At 38.6% G+C, this 22,283-nt stretch overlaps 1 protein-coding gene across 13 annotated transcripts in view; it reads right to left on the bottom strand.

The window, feature by feature from the left end:
- RBMS3 (RNA binding motif single stranded interacting protein 3) overlaps positions 1 to 22,283 on the bottom strand; it is a 757,514-nt gene that overhangs the window by 316,858 nt on the left and 418,373 nt on the right. For all 13 annotated transcript variants that reach the window (XM_072925744.1, XM_072925745.1, XM_072925748.1 and 10 more), the window contains one exon: positions 2,230 to 2,288. In XM_072925744.1, coding sequence (XP_072781845.1) covers positions 2,230 to 2,288 — 59 coding nt within the window. The remainder of the gene's footprint in view (positions 1 to 2,229; positions 2,289 to 22,283) is intronic.

Below are 22,283 nucleotides of genomic sequence, written 5' to 3'. Positions count from 1 at the left end.
ACAGAGAAGACATATGAAACCCCTCTACACTATTTAAAATTATCAAATTTAGTTCATCTAAAAAACTAGCTCCAAGTTCTTTAGGTATGGAGTGAGCTGATTAGAGAGACCAGCAAAGTGCATCTTATTGAGGAATTTAAAACAAATTGCCTTTAAAGAAAAAGTTAAAGGACAAGTGTTTAGTCTAAGGAAAAGATAAGGCAGACGCAGATCAGTCTTCAAATATGTTTGATGCAAAAAGGAAAAAAATAAACTGCTCTCTGTGTCCACTGGGGATAAGAAAAGAAGCAATAGACTTAAATTACATCAAGAGAGATTTGGGTTAGCCATTAGGAAATGCTTCATTATAGTGAGGACAGGGAGTGTTATCACAGATTGCCTGAGAAGCTTGAGGAATCTCCATCACTGGAGGCCTTTGAGCAAAGGTTACAGAAATACCCCTCTGCAGTGGGTTAGAGCTGATCCTGCCCCAAGGCAGGTCCTGACCTCTTCAGGTCCCTTCCACTTCTAATTCCTGGGAAGGTTTTTTGGTTTTTTTGGCAGCCTTACTGAAGAGAAAGAAAATTGCACCCAGCATTTAAAGCAGTAAAACATCTATTATTTTTATGCCATAAAGCTTACTGTTAATAAATCCAATTATGTTTATGATCTTTTAATGGCACTGCTTATGTCATAAAGATCCATCTTTGAAAATAGAAATAGATATCTCTGCCCTACAGTATAATACAACAGCATGGAAGCAAACTAACAGAAAATCCAAACTCATTGTTATATGGCTCCTATTAAAATGATCTTAAAGCTAACTATAACATAAAGAACACTAAACCCAGACATTTTTTTTTCTCAAAATTCTACCATTCATATTCTTTACAGCATTTTCACTTCACATTTTGTGTTTCACAAACAGATACACTCCTTTCCTTGTTTACCACTGGCAATGGGAGCAAAGGAAGTTCTGCTCACAAAGGTATTCCTTTATAATGTAATCCTAAAAAAAGAAAAAACAACACCAAACCCTAAACACAATGAGGTCTTGTCCCTGGTGTGATATTCAAAGAAATACTGAGTGATGTTATCAGAATTCTGCCAGAAGAGTGCCCCAAGGAAATCAAACGCACATTCAGACAAAAGCAAATGCACAACAGCGCAACTTATGACAATGGCCCATGACCAACTGGGTTGGTAAAATTTTCTAAGTCTAGAACTGCAGTCTTCTAACTTGCTTTTCTCCTGAATAGCTAATAAATGCTGTTTCTGGCAAGCATAAGGTCACACAGTTCTACAAATCTCCAAAACATCTTTGGGACGGGAGGCAGGACTTTTCCCCCATCTCATAATTTCCCCAGAATGCTTCTCTGCTGCTTCACTTCACCCCATATCTGGCCACTCACAAGACAGTCCTAAACTGCAATGCCTTTTCTTTTTACTAATACATATAGAAATGCACTCCAGGATGTGTTTCTTTTCAGGAGAACCCACTCTAACAAATCTTAATGCCCCAAAAGTATTCTGTACACCACTAGTGAAAAGCTACAGAATCATTTTAAGGCACATTTTCTCCCCCATAGACTCAGTGACACTGCAGATTCATAAATGAGTAACAATTCAAGTCCTGAGATAGTACTACACACGTTAGTCAATATTTTCCTCAGCAAATATAGCTACACACACACACACACAAAACATGCTGTATTTCATTTAAAAATGTTTTCATACATTAGCAGAAAAATTAGGAACATAAAACTGGAAGAGGAATTATTTCTATATCTTGGTATTGCAACTTGTAGATCTAATTGTGTCATAAAAAATATTTTCTTCTTCTTCTTCTATTAGCATATGCCAAGACTTCAGAAAAATGTAAAAATTAGATATGTTTTCCTTGGGAAACTTTTCCCAAAGGTTTCTCAGTTTTATATAGTAAATCAATTTGCATCACTGATGATATCATTCAAATCAGACAGCACTATGTGGTTAGAAGGCAATTTACTCTTCTGCCGAAGCAATTTGATACTTGTTCTGATTTGTGATTTTCATTTTGTTTGTTAATGAAAAAAATTAATGAGCAATGTTACTGGAAGCACAACTCAAAGCTTTGGCATTATTAAATATGTTTGTAATATACTGTGCATTATGTTGATTGCACAGTTGGAGCCAGAGCTTTGGCAGTCAAGCCACCAGTCAATCATTCAAACTGATAATGAACTCACAGGGTGGATACTTTGCACGTACCTTTGCACTGATTTGTGTTTTTGTCAAGAATTGCCTTTGTGGATACAATTTTCCCATACCTATGGAGAAAACAAAAATCAGAGGTACAAGTTACTATATTTTAGTAAAGTACGTAGTGATTGTTGCATGCATATATAACACATATCCTAGGAAGGGGTCTAGAGCTCTTGAAAAATGTTCATCTGCTATCCTGGAGAGATCCCTTATGCCACTAGCTCAAACACCTTTAGAGTTCCCCAAGAGCACTTGCCACAACCTGTCCATCTCAGGTCCATGCACTGCCAGCATAAATGCCAATCACAGGAAGGATTTTAGGACACTAGTAAAGAGGCTTCTTTGACTAAATTATTTTAAGTTTATTTAGTTTAAATACAGACAGACCACATTCCTTCAGGATTAATGAAAATGCAGGCATTATGGTCACTTTCTATACGCAGGCATTTACAGCTGTGCTCATGTGTGCATCCATGTCTATATACACTCTATCTAGTTTGGATAAACAGAACCTTTGAGGTTTGTGTGCATCACCCAGCTCTTGCCAAGATGAATGTTAACATTCACTTGAATTTATATCACCTCCCATAGATAGCATGGCACTGCACTGCAATTTGATAGACTTAGTACACTGAAGAGGGAATTCAGGCTGCTACAATTTGTTATATAAAGCAACTAGACCATAAAATAGGTATCTGTGTTTACCTCACAGAGATTAAGACTAAAAATACAGACTTAATAGTAAGTATCACAAAATCTTGGTAAAAGATCACAGATGATAGCATTTATAGATGAGCATAAGACATCAGAAGGATAAGCAAAATAATTTTATTTTTCAAATCCGTGATACGTCTTGTTCTTCATTGAAGAGAACTTCCCTTAAAATGCCCTTTCCCACATTTTTTTAAAAAGCATTATTGATACTCTGATATATTGGGCATTCATTTGGAGAACTGTTCCATGAAACATAACTTTCAACATCCACAAAGGACATATTACTTCTAATGCCAAAGCAACACCCATGGAAAACAATTAACATCAATTATAAACCACTGAAACGTATGGTATACAAATGCTTATTTGGTTAATCTTGATTAAAAGCAATATAAATTTGGTGTTAGAGGCTTCTACTTGCAATCCAGAAACAAGAATGTGGAAAACCTGTTATTCCCTTCTCTGCCTCAGGAGGAAATCCATGTCTCTTTTCTCATACAGAAAAGAATTCAAGATGTCTAAGGACAGCTAGAGTACTGTATCACATATTCAAGGACACACTCTTCTTTGTCCTATCGGTCTGTAAACATACTGAGAAAATCAGTCAAAAAAAAAAAAAAAACCAAACCAAAAAAATACCAGGGAGACAAAGAGGGAATGGTACCATAACTCAGAGTGTAAAAATTACTCTTGGGTTTCAGTTTGGAATCAAGAAAACACTTAATTACCTCATGAAGGGGAGTAGCACGATAGGACAGACTGAGAATGGCCTAACTAAACATACTCTTCGATATCAGCAAAAATTTGAGACAAAGTTCTCAGCTGAAGTTTCCATATTGCAAGTGACATTTAGCCACTCAGCTTAAGATAAAGGGCACTGCTTCTGCATCACTCACGAAAGCAGAGTAAGGAGAGATGGAAAGTGAGACTTTCCATGTCACTGTTTTTCCTTTGCCTAAGAATACACAAAAGCATTTGTTTCCATTTGCCTTTCATTTGAGGAGGAAAAGCATGTTTTGCTTCATTTTGTTTCAGTCTGAAATCAGTCAGGATGAGGAGGAAAAACTGACCTAAGAGTATTAAAAATTTGTGTAAACTAAGTCAGGCCCCAATTCAGATATCTTTTAGAAACCAAAATAGTCAAACAAGCCTTCCTTCCCTTCTTTTTTGTCCTCCTCCTTTTTTTTGCTGACTCTGTAAGTCAGAAGGATTTTGGTCTCTGAAGGAAGAAGCAATCTGTTGTTCACTGCACTATGATGGGTACATGGGCAAGTAGCTGAGAATCTATTGCCATAGCTGGCTCCACTCCAACCAAAGACATAATAGAATTAATGTTAGCCGTGAGATCACATGCTTTTCTAGCCTCAGGTGTTTCCAGACTCGGGGCCTTTATACTCACTCATGTTCCACTTAATTTTATAATTCTTCATGGTAGTACCTGAAGTTGACTTTCGCCTTTAAGATATTGGAGCACATGTCTTCAGAAGGCAAAGAAAAATTCAGTTCAGTGATTAATGGCTGTTCAGTGGGTCAAACTACCCAGCAGGAAATTTGGCCCATGCAGTGCATCTTCATTTATTTGATTTACTTAGATTTAATATCAAGTACATGAAAAACATGCAAAAACACGCCTATCTTGTACAGTAATGCACCTCTGACAGATATATGGGAAAAGAATCCAACAAAAATCAGTGGCTAACCCACAACAACCTCAAATAAAACACAACTCCTACCTAAACTTCCGCCAATAAAAACCAACACCCCGCCTCCATTTCAGTCCAGCCACTCCTAATGAATTGATATGTTGTTCCATCCAAGTCACAAGAGAGCTAGAAGTTTACATTTCTTGCCAGAATAGACAGGCATTTGTGGTTCCACAGCTTTTATTACAGATTTCACAGAGTTATTTGCTGCGTACTGCGATCCTGCAAACACTTCGTTACACAAGAGATTCTACTCACAGAATTCTGTTCCGGTCAGGAAATGCTTCTCCCCACATTCAAAGCTATGTGCACACCTTCAGGTTTGCAAAAACAAGACATTAGAGTGGTAAGAGGCACCACAATAACAAACACACTTATAGGCAATTAGCCATATGTCGGCGATTTAATCTACTACTATAAACCCTGAGTGCTACCACAAGAAAGTAATTGAAATTAATTTGGACACTGTTTTACTAAATATTTCAAGTAATTATTCTACAGTAATCAGAACATCAGTTCTGATGAAGAATGTTAGTTTGTGTGCTGCATGAAATCAGGAAGGTATTTTGTTCCTACAAATGCAGTCATATTTCTTTCTCTCATGTGTGAAGTGTGGTATTAAGCTATAGCTCATCTCCAAAGTTGTTTGGCTTTCTGCTTGTTTTACCTTTAATCATAATTTGATTCACCAAGAAGTAAAAAAAAAAATGTATTCAATGGGAATGTTCACAAAAATAAGGATAAAGTACTTCACAAGAGTTTACCTCTTGTTTTCTTATATTTAAAGGGAAATTACTACAAAATTCAACAGCCTGCACACCTGTGTTCTACAAACTACTGATATCATTAATGTAAAGAAATAACAAGTATGGTCTCCTTTTTGTGAGAAAATGTGAGTACTATTTAATTTTCTCTTGAATACAGTTCATTGAAGTACTCTTTCAAAGATATTGAATCAAAAATTCTGGTCATAAAATTGAGTAGAATTGATTTGTAGAATTGAGTTCCCCTCAACGCCATATTACTAACCCTTCAAACAATGGCTATATCACTAATGATAACCTACTGCATCACACTATCCAAGGAAATAGATGTAATGAATCTGAGGTGGTACCTCAAGAATGTGTCTATTGAGCATCTGAATTGAAATTGCTGTTCCAAAAGTTTCCAGGCACTCTTCCTGAAGTGTTATCTAAATGCACAGTAACCACTAAAAAGATTGTTCAAGTGATTTCAAAAATCCTTGTAAATAATTTTATTCAATTATGCTTTTGATCTTTTTTATGTAATAATTTCCCTGGAAAACCAGATGGTCAGATTTTCTAAGAGCTTCTATGTCAAGAGCAACTGCACAGATTAGGACTTCACCACATTAATGAAGAACCCATGCAATCAAATAGTGACTAGTTGTATTCATTGTTTCTCATCATATATAAGGACTGCCCAGAAAATTATAAAGTTTAAAATTTGCAGGTTTCAGAATAGAGATCTACTTGGAGAACTCATTGCCACAGCCCACACTGATGCCCAAACAGACATCACTGCAAAAAGCTTCTAGGAGGGAAAATCTGTCATGAAATTAAAAGCAAAGACGCATTTGTGCCCTGGAAGTCACATACCACCAGAAACTGTGAGAGGATAGCAGAGTAGCATCATCACATGTTGTCCCTGTTTTAACATCAGGCACCTCCCCAGCTGCTGAAACAAATTCCTATCTGGCCCAGCCCAGCCACACTTACATTCCAAGAAAACATTCCATTGGGGGTGGAAATACCTTCTTAGAAATATAACCAATTCTACTTTATCTTGTACATATCAGTGAAACTGTTGAAGTCATCTGACATACACTATTAAAATTACAAAGGTCACTTAAAAACTCTTCACTTACCAACAGCAATGACTGACACCATGGCACACAAAAGGGAGAACCAAGGGAAGAGCTCTGCACAGAGGAATAATCTCCCTGTTCAGTCCTGGCTATAGAGCTATGTCAAAAAGCACTCTTGAGAGCCCCATCCCATTGCACCCCATGCTTTCAGACTACTCAGCAGACTAAGGAAAGATGCAAGCAATGCAGAACAAGCCCTTAATGTAAGTACATCAAAGCAGATCACTTTAAGAGCTTTCAGGCAGGCGGTCGATCAGCACTTACACTGCAGACAAAGCTCAACTGCTCATTTCCAGGAAGTTATTTGGTAACTGCTGTTAAAATGGAGATAGCTCCTGAAGGAAACCATTCATCTGTGGGTGATACCTCTTGTAAGATGCATGAACCTTAACTGCAGCCAACCCCAACGAGAGGAGAATCTGCTGTCTCAAAGCATACAGAGAATTTGAGCCATTTCTCCTCCTGCCTGTGGGAAGCTAGGGTGCGGGGAAGGTAAGTGGACAGCTAGGGTTAGGAGACAAGATTCAGCTAAGGACTAGCTCAAGGTAGAGGAGCCAGATGCCACCCATCCCACTGCTGGCAGGCAACATGCCATGAGAGGAAGCTGGCTGAGTGACAGCTGCGACCAGGAGCTGCTGCATCAAAGAAATCAAAGAATGGATTTCCTAGGAGGCCAGGCTGGTGGGGGCCACACAGAATTTTCAACTTTTCCATGCCGTTATGGGGAACAAAACCTCTGGGATAGGCACAGCATATATCTTTCAAGCCAACCTTGAGGCTGGCCATAGCTAGTCCTGTAACACAAGATGTCTGTAGGAACAGACAGGATAAATCTCTCACCACTCCCCCAGCTCTGTGCTGCACGTGTGCTGCCATCCTCATCCACAAGGCAGTGGGTGCACAGGCAGGTACAAAACACAGCTTTTACCCAATCCCAACCACTGCATGAGTGCTTCAAAAAAAAGCGAAGCTTGGAATTGAAACTCAAGTTACCAGTGTACAGAAATCTTCCTTGCTTAGTAAAAACCAATGGAGTTATCAAGTAATTTCTGAGTTCAGAGCTTAATAATTATATCCCCAGCATTTAAGTTCACTCAAGGCCTCAAGCATTGCTCTGAGCACAATCCACCCTACTGAAAACTGTCTGCGTTTCTGGGCATTTAGGTAATGTATGCTTTTATCTTGGGAACTTTTGTACTGGGATGAATTTGACCAGCAGTAATTGGATTTAGATAAGCAACTCTGAGGCTCTTTCATTCTTGTGAATTAATATCTAAATAGCATAACCAGGTTTATTTTGTTTAAAGCAGAGTCTATTAGGCAATTCATGGGTTTTGGGAGAAAATAAAGCCCACATTATGAAGACCTAAAGTATGGAAAGAACTGCTGTTGAATTTCTTGGAGAGATATTTTTTCTGTAATACACTGTGACACAAACAACATCCAAATACACACAAACGGAAATTCACTCCAAAAACTTTTTTTTTATATTTCCATGATAATTTCTGGGCATTTCATCTACTGCATGGCATTTTATATGCTTACATTTTTTTCCCTAAAATATAAGATATTCTGTCCCTTAACAAAGACTGAGTTGCTTTGTTGCCCTTTCTCGGTATAATTTTTTTAATTTAAAAAAAAACCTCAAAAACCTGAACATTTAAGAAAAAATTCTTATAATTACACAAAAATACAGCAACAAAATACATGCCACTCAGAGCACCTCACACAGACCAGTGCATAGCTTGGGGAACAAACAGAAGGAGCTACTTGCAGGGAACTGATGGTGTACTGGACTGACAAGACCATGCTTCTGTAAGCGCTTAACATTTGGATGCACTGTCTTCTCTAATTACTTTGGTCTGTCTGTCATGTTTACAAAAATCATTCCTTCGCTCAGTAAAATACAAGCTTTTGACACAGTCTTTCACAGTATCCCGCTGGACAAAATGTCCAGCACACAGCTGGATAAACACATCTTGCAATGGGTGAAGAAATGGCTCATGGGCTGGGCACAAAGGGCTACAGTGAATGAGGGGACATGTGGCTGGGCACAGTCACTAGTGAGGTTCCACAGGGCTCCATCCTCAGCCCAGTGCTCAAAATCTTCATAAATGCCTTGGACACAGGACTGGAAGGGACACTAAGTTTGCAGAGAATACAAAAGTGGGAGGAGTTGTTCTGTCTCTCAAGGGCAGAGAGACCTTGACAAATCACAGGGCTGTGCAATCACCAGCAGTATGAAGTCTAACAAGGGAAAGTGACAGATCCTGTGCTTGGGACAGAGTAACCCTGGATGTATGGACGGACTGGGGCATGAGAGGTGGAGAGCAGCATTGCAGAAAGGGACCTGGTGTCCTGGTTGACAGAAAGCTGAATGAGAGCCAGCAGTGCCCTGGCAGCCAGGAGGGTCAGCCCTGTCCTGGGGGGCAGCAGGGACAGCATCACCAGCCAGGCAAGGGAGGGGATTGTCCTGCTCTGCTCTGCACTGGGGCAGCTCCACCTTGAGTGCTGGGGCCAGTTTTGGGTGCCACAATCTAAGAAAGGCATAAAGCTAACAGAGAGTATCCAAAGGAAGGCTGTGAAGATGGTGAGGGGTCTAGAAGGGAAGCCATATGAGGAGTGGCTGAGGTCATTTGGTCTGTTCAGCCTGGAGGAGACTGACAGGAGACCTCATTGCAGCCTGCAACTTCCTCATGAGGAAGAGGAGGGGCAGGCACTGATCTCTTCCCTATGGTGACCAGGTGCAGGACCCGAGGGAATGGCCTGAAGTTGTGTCAGGGGAGGTTTAAGTAAAGGTTCTTCACCCAGAGGGTGACTTTGATGATCCTAGTGGGTGTCTCTCAATTCTGCACAGAATATTCTGTGAAGTTAATAAGCAATTTAGACTAACAACTTGTCCAAGAGTTTCAGAAACATCACCAAAAAAAAAAAAAAAAAGGAGAGTGGCCTCTTAAATCTTTTGTTTGTACATCTAAACCAGCCCTGGACTTTCAGAAGGCATCCTGAGTCATTAGCACCAAATTCTGAAAGGGCAGCTCAGCAATTTTGAAACTGAGACCTTCTATTTCTGTTCCTAACAGCACAATTAGAAGCCTAGTTTTAAGCAAACAGTAATGAAAATTGTAGCATGTGGGAAGACTGAATTTTCAAGAGAATGCAAGCTGATGAATCACTGAAACAACATATACATATTCAATAGTATCATCTGGTATAGATATTTACTACTAAGGGTGTAATGATTTCATTCATACATGGGCCGATTAGTCACCATTATCCCACATCCACTGAAAATATATTTTTCAGAACTAGGAGAGAAAAAAAGCTACAAAATCCATAAAATAACCACGTTATACAACATATCTATAAACACTACTATTGCTTTAGACAAAAAAAAAATCCAACATCTTAAAAAAAAAATCCAACATCTTACCATTCTATTGAAGAACAGTTTCACGTTAGGAAGAAAGAAAAAGCTATTTCAGATTATGGCTCATGCCATTTACAGATCAAATTCAGAAATCCCACTTTTCAGAAGATGCAAGCACCATTTATCTCAAATCACAGGGCTCTAATACAGCCCTGGAAGGTTCTGTTAGGTCCTTTGGTGCTCTTTTATTGAAGAATAGGGAAAACTTAGTAGTTTTAGTGAAGTTTGCTTCTTGTAAAATTTCAACAACCTCAGAAAGAGAATCCTGTAAATAAACAGGCATGTAAAGAAACACCTATAACAAAAAAAAATCCTCTGCTGTTAAAATTCGAGCTTTTCTTTCCAAAGGAACATCTACTGCTATTAAAGCCCAGGAATGTGTCTTGCCTTCACCCTCACTAAATTGAAAGACTTGTCTCACATTAAAGTTAGAAATGTATTTACAAGACAACACATATTTACCAAGAAAGAGAAGGTCATACTTCATATTCAAACTAATCTGCATTTATATATCTATATATGAACTTTCACCTCTGGAAAAACAATTTCATATGAGAGTGTACAGGCTTGAAGGCTTATTGCAATTTTTTAAGTATTTGGGAAATTAAACCAAGTAAAGCAGAAGTTAAAGTAAATGAAATTTAAACAGACACAACATTTGTTGAAATAATAAGATCTTGAATTTTCAGACCTGCAAGACATATATAATTTTAGTAGTTCATAGGTAATTTTTCTTGTAGCCCTGTCCCTTTCTTTGCCAAAATCAGAGAAAGATTTTTTTTCAGCATGTAAATGAAATTAAGTGGTTTAATCTAACACTTTCAGACACTAAAAACAGTTTTTTCATTTCCCTCTGTAGGTTCAACCTCAAATCCCATCGACAGAGTTTACAATAAAGCTATCACACCCTTGTTACCTGGGACAGAATAAAACGCCACACTAATGTGGCACTCCCCACAATAGCCTGACATTTTACAGTTTTTCCTCAGCTTGTTGCAAGTAAGACACTTGGTTATTAGCTGCAGTTTCAATTCTAAATGCTGTTTATTCTTAATTAGTGCTATGTATTATATTCATATTAAATCTGTATATTTAAATATTGAAGCTATTAAAGACTATTTAAAAATTAATTACATTATTGAATACCATATTAAAATTATTACATTTATGTTTTTACTTTGACAGAAAACTATGTTTTTCCCTCACAGTTGTGCCATGACAAATAACCAGTGTTAATAATTAATTAGCAAAATATTCTACAGTTGCTAAATTAAGTATGGAAAACTAAATTCATGCACAAATTAATAACTATGATTTCATGCAGTACAGTTCAGTTCTTTTTCTGGGCCATCATTAAATCTTCAATTACTAATTATTCCACATTTTCAAGAATTCAGATGTCTTAAAAAATAAAATGCAACTTTTGTTTACAGACACTTAGCAGTGCCTCTAAATTTTCTGTATGATAGCAGGCACTACTGGGAAGACAGTTTAGGGATCTGAAACCCTTCACAGAATGATGTGGTTTACTGTAGCCTGTCACAAAGGATAATGCCAGGCATACCCTAATTTTCAAAAGGCAGTGGATTTATTAAAAGTCCAAATCTTTTCGAGGATAAAGACATTGCTCATCAGCATTGGAAATAAAAAAATGAAGCACTTCTTCAAACTTGAAGAATCTCCTCTATCCAAAAATTCAATTATTTTAGACACTGTGGAAATACCCCCTCTCCTCCCTAACATATCATTCCAAAGTATAGAATTTATTTGCTTTGTATGTTCTAGCATGCTGTGCTGTCTTGAATCCGATTTCTCATTCACAGCCTTGCTTACTTACGGAAGATTCATTGTTAAATTACAGTTGGTATGAACCAGCATGCCAGCATACCATGATATTAATCTCTGAAGTGTTCAATCATTCAACAATAGCCTCATTATTCAAGGGAACTCTGAGAATTCAGTTTGTGAAGATTTTCTGACATTTCACTAAAACAATTTCATCTTAAAAGAATTCAATGACTGCAATATATTGTAATATATATATATGTATATATACATGCCTCAATCAGATGGTTCCACTCTAATAATAGGAAGAAAAAAAAAAAAAAAGAAGAGGAATTGAAAAGAAAAGGAATTACAGATAAAAGCAAGAACTCCAGCTACCACCAGGGACTGTGAACTCAAACTGATAATTTAAAGCTAAAGCATTTTATAGGGTTCACACAGAGGCCACTTGAGTCAAATGTGTGAGTGAGACTTCTTCAGTTCACACAGCTCCCATTTCATTATTTACAACTTAGAAAAATCCAGGTATTTGGGTTGTCTTTAGAAACAATATGGTTTTGAGAGGAACTGTTTCTTCAGTATTTTACATTGCAAAATACATCATTCGAGAGCCACATCACAGAAAATACTCTTTTTCTTCAATATATTTAGTTTAATTCTTTTTTTTCAGGGCTGGAATGTCACAGTTGTATTCACTTTCCAGAGGCTGAACTTTGAAAAAAGTGGCACAGAGGTGCACCGCATTTTTTTCTGCTTGAAATTTTCAAGAAGAAACAGCAAGAGCTTGGATTTGGATTTTTACAATTATGCGGGCAAAAGTTCACACTGCTCACCCAGAACTGGGACGGAATACCTCGGGGTTTGAGTTCCTTTCAATTTTAATTCCATCTAGTATATTTATAAAAGCAAAAATTTTTTAGTCCATTTATTTGTACAGCTCTAACATAATGTCCGGCTCTGGAGAGTGTGTGAAAGCAGATTCGATAAGCTATTTGTTCATGATACTTTTGAATACTCATGCACATGTACAATTTCAGGCATGTCGAACTTAAACAGGATGAACAACATTTCTCAAGGTTAAATTATGTTTGTAGGCTCATAAATTAATGTGTTTGTTTGGTGTGGAAAGCCCTCCCTACAGCCTCGACACGGCAAACAGATGTACGGGGGACATATAAGTGCGTGTTCCCACTCAGCCAGGGCCTTCCTCAGTGCAAGGCCTATAACCACCACAGTAATTAGTTTGAAGAAGATTAAATCTGCTCTGGCTGGTAGCTCACCACAACTCTCAGGTATTCACCAAAACCTTCTCTTGAGTGATAGTTATGTCAACAATTAAATTCAAACTAAGCGAAGCTGCCCCACATGCAATATAGATACACAATTTATGAATCGTGTAATAATATTTTTTTATGTTTTCAAATCCACAAAAAACTTCCAAGTAAATGAAGCATTAAATGAAGAGTCACCTGATACAAAAACACATTTATAGGTTTAAAAAGATAATTCGTTTAGAGTCTTTGTCTATTGTATAAATAATTATTCACTCTTTATTATCCAAAGACAGATGGACATATTTGAACATATTAGCCTCACTATGTCAGGTGGATAAATATCTTTGGAGGGGGAAAGCTTATTAAAAATTTCACTTTGGATCAGACTCTTGCTTTCCAGAAATGTGGTACTTGTCTGCTGGCTCCAAGGGCTGCCCTAATTTACACTGGTGGAGCAATTGCCCCGTGTCTTGAAGTGTTGAAGATCTACTTTGAGAAAACATCAACGGGCAGGTTGTGCAGCATAACTAGCACATCCTGTAGCTCTCAGTTCATCAGTCAACACTTCTGAGCCTAAGAAAAACAAAATTTTAGCTAACCAAAGTCTTGTGCCAGCTGCTCCCACTGGACACCTTGGCCATGGGTCTTCTACGAAAGAAAAGCCAACACTGGAAATTCCTGTGCTCTGCTATGGTTCAGTTTGTGCCCAAAAGCAGCCAACAGGGACCAGGAAGGGATGAGACAAGCCATGGGATTAATTAAAGAAATAAACTCTTTATATCCATAGAGTCTTCTGTCCTTAAAAGGACACATAGTTGGTCCTGCTAGGCAGAACCCTAGAAGGAAAGCAATAAAGAGATGCATTGTAGCCCATCCTTTCTGAAATATGCATGGGCAGATCTACAGAAAGGCACAAGAATTTAAATATTTTATGTTTCTGCTGAAATTTTTTACCCCAGGAACATAAGACACACTGAAAAAACACAGCAAGCCTATTTTGAAATCTGACCAGTAATGCTGAATTTGGAAGCAATTTAGCTACAATTGCTTGGGAGTCCTCAAGAAAAGACTTTTGTATATTACTGGCTTCAGGCAACTTCAAATAAACTAATTAAATAAGATACAATCCTCAAACCATATAAAGATACACATGGAAAATCTGAGACCTCATTCTGAGTATTGGGCATACTTTGAGAGAGAGAGAATCACAATTCACTGGGATAAATCCACATCTTCCAGAAACTGGTCAAGGAACATAGCACTGTCTGCAAGGAGCAGAGCACAATTGCTCTTTAATGCACAAAAGGTTATGTAGTTAATTTTGATAGTAAAAAATTACAAATAAAGACGAGATATCCTTTTCTTTTGCTTATATATTTCAAGCCCCTGTTATAGACTCAGGCTGTATTTTCATGCTTCTCTTTAGAGCCATGAGGGAAAGAAACCTACATTTTTATAAGAATTGAAAGCTGAGTTCTCTACCTTATCACATGCCTAAGGAACTAAGGGTTTAAGAAACAAATACTGTGAACCTAGCAACAGAATTTTGAGGTATGGCAGCACCAAGATCTACGTCTTCATCAAATATTAGTGAACAACTTTAGCTAGGGTAAGAACATTGCTTGACAGTTGTATGGTTTGGGTCCCAGAAAACAATACCAAGAGGAAAAAAATAGCAAGGAATAAATCTATTCCCCAATTTATAAAAAGAGCTGGATTTAAAGATAGATCAAAACCACAGTGCTGACACCCCTCACTTACTGCTATATAAAAAGGTCACAGTCATTCTTCAAGGAGTCAAACACACATTCTACAATGAACAGACAAATATTCTGCAAATATTTACAACTGTGAATGACTGAATTAATATTCTGGACAGTCTTGAATGCACCCAATGGCCAGCTTTCATCAACCTAGCACTTGCAGTATCAGACCATGTATTTATGCATTCCTGAAGCATCTTATTCATCAACAGCATTTGCACTCTTTCCTCCCACTTACCCACAGACCTTGGGAGTTTCTGACCCTTTCCCTTTTTGCTGTTCAAGAAAGGAAGTTCTCAAAAGACCAACATCTTGAATAAGAAGCCAAGGCAAAAGAAAAGGTCTGCTCTAACTACTCATTTCCCATATGCCTTTGCCCTCCGCTTTACTTGGGCTTATTCCAGAGACCACAGAGATCAAGAGAAAAACCTGTGGATTTGCCCTGTTTTGCAATTTCTGAGTGTCATTAAATGTTACTCTACATGCAACATTCCATTTTGTAAGACAATTTCCTATGTTCAGACTTCAGTTTCTTTGTGATTCCCACATTCTCAGGACAACAGTTTCTTTGTTCAAGTTTCCATGTTTATGGTATGCTATCTTATCTCTGGTTTAGCCTTTAATATTGAGCAGAGTCAGAAAAGAATCATCCTCTTGTTTGAGATGCAAAGGTTTATGTCTGCTTACATTTTTAAGATACACAAACATACTTTAAAATGTCTAAAAAATATACTCTTATTAATGCTGTTATCTGAATGATGATATTTAACCCCAGTTTCAGCTTAGTTCCCTTATCTGCCCTAGAGCTTTTTTTTTCTCTAGGATGCTGTCATGTTAGTCTCATATCAGAGTCTGAAGAAACTTTCTCCAGCTCTGCAAAGGGAATAGCAAGGTTGGATTAGAAGGAAATTCACAGAAGTGAGAGTGAAGCAAACTATTGCAGTGGTGGGAGAGGGCAGGAGAATTTCATAGCCTCGAGGCCACCCAAAGAGACTGACAGTGTCACAGTGAAACTGATTCAGAGAAGAGACACAAAAGCATAAAGGGTGGAGAAGGGCAGAAAAATTCAGGCCCTAGTCTGAATTCCAAACTGCACCTGTACATGGTGAGGAACAAAAGGGCCTGTCCACAACACAGCCATGCCAGTTTTGCAGGAGAACATGGAGCTACCTCAGGTGGCTTTGACCTGGTCCCAGGTTTCACTGCATGGCTCTAAAACCCAGAAGCATCTTCAATAGAGGCTCCTTCAGGAACTGCATGCTGTGAATGTGAAATGCACACTACTGACTCAGTTCTGCATGCTTTTCCCCATCTAAAAGAAAGCACTTCAAAAAAGAAAAAAAAAAAATCATCATTGGTTTAAACCCCAGGCAGGATTCTTGCCAACCTTCCCATGTCCCTCATCCCCAAACTTCTCCCAAAGGCTGATTTCTCGCCCACCTCTAAGATTAGTATGTTCAAGACCTGCTCAATTTTGACAGGAAAAAAAAAAAAAAAGCCACCTTGAACAGAAAGCCTTTTGAGTCTTCCCTTACTTTTGAAGCCTTTGTATTTTTTAATCCCTGCTCTGCCAATTTCATCTCCCTTTCCCCTCCTCCCCTTCAGTGGAAATTTTCTACTCTTTACAAGCCCGTCTCTCTGCAGAAAATTGATTTCCCCTAGGATACAGCCATCCTACTGTTCTATGCGTGGTCATTAATGACCATCCTGTTCACCACAGAGACAGACAGATATGGTGGCACTCCTCCCCTGCTCCTTAGCACAGAAAGCACACGGGGAAAAATTGTAACAGCCTCAGAGCTCAACCATACCAAGAGTTCATCATCCCCAGAAAACACCATACAAAATCCCCAAACGAGCTATTACAAGAATAAAATGATTCTTGATGGTTTCTGTCACTCTTTCCTTCCACTGCATTAGATTGAATTTTTTTTAATCTCTCCCAGGTAACAACCATTATGTAGTTTCCTCTCTCCCAGAGGAGGTAGTTTCCTTCTTCCCCCACATGGGAACAAACCCTAATCAGATGTTACTTGGACTCAAAGAGGTTTTACTTGGGGACTGGCATCAGGCTATTCAAGGGCAGAATGCACTTCAGCACAGATTCCACAACCTGCCTGAAGATGTGAGAAAATACCTGGATGCTGCACTTCTTGCCATTTCAGCTGCTTTGCAAGTAGTGTACCTGCTGGCTTCACCATTCCTGGGAGATCTGCCATCTCACAACTGACTGCAGCAACATCCCATCCTTGGAGTGACAAACAATTCTCCCCTTAACTCCTGGTGTCTCTGATGCCAATGGGTAACACAAAATTACTGTACTCACAAAACTGCTTAAGCCTTTTTTATAAACATCTTGTGGATGGACTCTAAATTGACTCCCTATCTCCTCCTTGACCCACAGTGCTCTTGCAAGAACTTCCTTTTGTCCCCGCTGATACAGGGAGGTACAATGGAGGACTTGAAGTCAGAAGTTACATGACTAGTTTCAGCAGGAACAAAAATAAGGAAAATTATTCATAAAGCTTAAAGATGGATATAGAGCTGGCTTTTGTGGGTTCTGTTTAGTATTCAGCTTGGTTCCAGTAAATTTACATTAAATAAACAGGAACACGGTCTTTAAATCAAAAGGAAAATTTTTAACAAAAGAAACCATTTTTAGTGGCTGTGAAGAGAAAAAAACCTGACTCTAAAAATTAGTTCTGAAACTGAAAAAGAGCCTTAGCTACTGAACTGCAACTTGATCTGAAAAATGTCAACACAGTGAATGCCTTGATGCAGTACCTCAGAAAGCTGGGGTGGGGAACTGCCCAAACCAAGATGTTCATATTTAAATCTCACATTGTCCAGCTACAGTTTGTATATTGTGCCATGATTTCTTTATGCAACTCTCAATAATGCTGATATTAACCAAGGAAATCCTCTGCATACAAACAGAACAATCCACCCCACTGTAGGTCCCATAAAATCACACACTCTGTGGAAATTTCCAAATACCTCGACACAATATGGGTGAGTTAAGGATAAAGTTTCAAGCCTGAACTCCACAATTTCCTGTCTTTTGCTGGTCTACACAGCCCTTTAATGCTATGTTAATATAATTTCTGTGGGTGTGATTGAATTACCCGCCACTCCTGATGCCAGCATTAGTGGATTTCTGTGTAACAGGAGAGCACACTTTACTGCTTATACTGTTACTAAATACCATTAAGCAGAGCAGCTGCAACCCTCCTGATAGCAGGACTGAAGGGCTACCTCGTTAGGAGGGGACAAGCACTTTACTGCTGGCACATAGCCTGAATCCCATGAGCCCTCAGCATGTCCAATTTGCCTCGATGTCCCCACCAGGCAGCCTGCCATAGCATATCCCTCAGCCAGAAAAGGTCCCCAGGCCTGTAAGTCTGCTGAGATGCAGAGATCTCTCTCACGTGCAGAGATCTCTCTCACAAGCTCAACATCCCAAGTCCTACACGATGTTGCCGTGACTTGGCAGCTTGAAAAGGCAGAGATGTATTTACTTGGCAACCTTTTGGCACCAGGTGCAACAGAGGGCTGCTAAACTGTCCACTGAGAACATGCCTCACACACTGGTGACAGCTACTAACTAGTGGCACAGTGCTTTAAAAATCCCTTTCCCAAGTCTTTGAGGAGAGATTAAAATGCCATACGTACGTGGATTGTAAAAACTCCACGGCAGCTGCCAAAGGGAGATTCAACATGAGTTTTTCATCAATACCCTTGCACTGCTAACCAGAACCTACTAAGCAAATATGAGCTTGACTACTCTGCAGACACTCTTTAGAGGAGGATTGCATTAGAGAAGACAGGGAGAGATGAGGAGCAATGGAAAAAAGAATGAGGGAGAATGAGGAGTTTACACATAGTTGCTCACTACACACTGACAAAATCATCCAAGCAGTTGCAATGAGCTGTCTTACAGTTTCCTGCCTCTCTAATCCACTTCTTCCTCACAAAAAAAAAATTCCTCTATGCTGCTTATAAAGCTATACTTGACCAGAAGCAGTGGGAGATTCAGCTGCTAGCACTGAACTAATAGCAGTCCCATATCCCCAGTGGACCATGGGAACAGCATGGCAGTTCCCATGGAGGAGGTACAAGAAATATGCTCTTTTTATTGAGAGAAATTCTTGTTTCTCTGTATCTAAGTTCAATAAGAACCAACAAACAAACACAGGAATCTAATAAGAATTACCACTTGCAAATCCCATATTATAAGAGAGACAGTTTTTTCTTACCACTTCATGAAAACAGAGATAGAACAACTACAATTCCTAAAAGTGCTGATAGCATTTAACAGCTATATCATTACAACCTGTTTCCCACATCTATAAGACCTGCTAACAGTTATGTCTGTAGTCCAGTTCTTATGTTAGGCAATGACCAAAATCACAGCATGAGTATAGTGCCCTGCTTTCATTTAAACCCCACCAAGGACTTGGTCATTTTCCATTTTTTCCACCATAGGCATAATTTTTCCTTTCCATCTAAAGCACTTGCCTTGACTTCATTTTATTCTGAGTCAGAGATTGTCCTATATGAATCCTTCAGGTCCATGAACTGGCTGTATGTTCGTATATGTGATAGGAATTAACATTTTATAATGAACTTCATTTGTTCTTAAGGCACTTAATACACTTTATTTTGAAATATTTGTGTTAAATTATTATCATTAAAAAAACATGCTAGCCATAGTCCATTTAATTGGCAATTCTAAATTTGGTGTTGATTTAAGTAAAGCAGAGGAGACCCAATCATTAAAGGTGAGTAGAGAAATTGTTAGGTATGGCTTAGATCCAAATTCCTTACTTTTTAAAGAAAAGCTTCAAGGGTGCTGCAGTTTTCTCATTCTGTGGGGTTTTGTTGCTCACAGCTGATGATGGACAGACACATGACTTAAAGGTAATCAAAACCTCATCGGTTTAGAGATGAGCTTCTGCTTCTGAAATAATGCCAGTACCCGTGTTCTGTGATCTCACAGAGTGCATGTGGCACCTCCTGAAACTCCTACGAAGACACTACAGCAGCTTTTGAGTATCATTTCTCTTGCTTAGGAGCACAGATGTTCCAGTAATACATTTCACCCATTTAGGACACATACAAATATATGTAAACTAAATATAATAACAAATGTCCATAAACATTAAGTAATTAGTTTTTAAAACATTTAAATGATGCATGCAGTCCTTGATGAAATTATCCAAAGGCTGGAGAAAACTGTCTTACAATCAGATACTTAGACTGCTCCACCTATTTGGATTCTTAAAGAAAAAAAATCTGAGAAGCGACTGCAGAAGTGCATCTGGGAGAAGAATGGAGCAAGAGAATTCAGAGAGATCCTTAATCTCATTACACCAAGAACAAACAGCGAAAAATTAAGACCAGACACTTGATTTGAAAGTGGGTTAGAAATTCTGACCAGGAAACATAGTTAACAGGAACAAACCCTTGGCAACAGTGGTAGGTTTGCTGTTGTTTTCATATCTTCATTTCCACGGTGGCTGCTTTTCTGGAACATAATCTTTACATCAAAATAAATTTTTATGCTTAGTCCAGAAACAAAGAAGGGAAATTTAAAGATCTTAATCAACCAGAAAATTATGGTAGACCGTCCCTTGGTCTCTTCTGGATCTTAAATTCTATGACTTTGTGAATAATTTTATCCCTTTTAATTATTAGTTCCCTACTATAAAAAAGCTAAAAAGTTAATGTTCTTGAATCAATGAATTACAGAAAATAATTGAAGTTTCATAATTGGATTATAACCCCAGGAGAATATGGAAATGCTGAACTGGGAAGCAGAAGTAAGGAAAGCATGTCTGGTTGGTTTTTTTTAATGTGATCACCAGGCAGTAATAGCCATAAATGCTTCACTTATTACCTGTATCACACTGAAACAATAACATGCCTGTGATCTTGCAATAGCTGCTATTTGAACAGACTGCTGTGCTTTCATGAAGCTTCTGTGTCTGTTGTCAGAAATCTTATTTCAGACTAGGTCCTATAATTCCACATTGCTATTGCCTTCATTGTTTTACTCAGGGTTGCCCCCAGAGCTGTGACTAGATACCTTCCAAGAGAACCAGAATCTAAAGGTCTCCACATTCCCTAGAGCTCCTGATGGGGACACAGAAAATACATTCCCAAGAGAGAGAAAACCTTTTTAGATCTCTGTCAGTTCAACATATTTTAAAAATTAGGCTGAAAACATTACGCTGTTCCTGTCTCTGTTTATAATGAGGCAAATAGAAAAACCTCTGACATAGTTGCAACAATTCTAAGAAATTCCTTCTCCAGTGAACATCTTTTAAAAAAATTAAAGCCTTTGCAGTTTTTAACACAAATCTAGTAGCAACACTTGTCACACAAATAATTCTGGGAAGTTACCAAATACTTGGAATGAAGGACATTGCATGCTACATAGCACAGAGCTCTTGTCGATGCTTGTTTGGAATGGTATGAGAAAGTCTAGCAGCTGAACACAATGACATTTTTGTTTTCGTGCTGATAATATTCAATAGCTTTGCCACCAAAGCTGGCCTGCCACTTCCCCTTGCATAGAATTTGCAGGCATGCACTAAGGCTTTTGCCATTAACTGGAAGCAGTGCCCAGGTTATTCTTGGTTTGGGGAGGGGGGTTGTTAAGCATAGCTGGTATTGTTTTCTTTCAGCAAAGCTTTAGGACAATATAGTTCTCAAACAGAGCAGAACATTATCTGCGTCATACCTTCAAGGAAAAGGTTAAAGAAACATTTCTGCTACACAAATGTCAGAGTGTGAACAGCATGTCTCCATCTTCTCTCAAAAGCTGGTGGCTCCTAAGGAGTATAAACCACATGCCAGTCACAGAACTTCCGTCTCCACTCTCTACACATGCAAGACAACAACTGGCTCTGCTCTCCCACTGCTGCCATCAGCTCTCAAAGGATATGACATCAGAAAGACACACTGAACCTGACACCATGGAATTTAGGAGAACAAACACCAAAAATGCAGACAAATCTAAAACACATGGAAAAGCTTCAAAACAGAAGAAATAAAGATAACCAGAACTTGCAATGCCACTTAAAAAAAAAAAAAAAAAAAAAAAAAAAAAAAAAAACCAAAAACCAAAAAACAAAGAAATACCGCTATGACTTGAAGGACAGAAGTGAAGTAGCCTTTATCAAAACAACAGCATTTCAGCCAGCCCCCTCACTGGAAAATATAAACCAAGCATCAGAGTTTTACAAGACACCTTAAGGGGCTGAAAAACTCAGACTGTCAAGAGACCCATGGTTATGAAAGCCCTTTCACAGAGAACATCCACATTACAAAAATAGACATGTCCCACAGACTTATATGGTGGAGAGCCTGTCTGTCCTTTGGACAGCTTCTGGCTATGTGTCAGACTCAAATGGAGACATGATTAGCCTCATGAATGGATGGTGATGCCACAGCTGACTGGCTGCACAAAAAATCTGCTGGAGAAGTGGAGAAAGAAAG

Source organism: Taeniopygia guttata, chromosome 2 (assembly GCF_048771995.1).
Source record: "Taeniopygia guttata chromosome 2, bTaeGut7.mat, whole genome shotgun sequence".
Lineage (NCBI taxonomy): Eukaryota > Metazoa > Chordata > Aves > Passeriformes > Estrildidae > Taeniopygia > Taeniopygia guttata.
The sequence above is the reverse complement of the archived record's forward strand: the minus strand, read 5'-3'. Positions and strand labels throughout refer to the sequence as shown.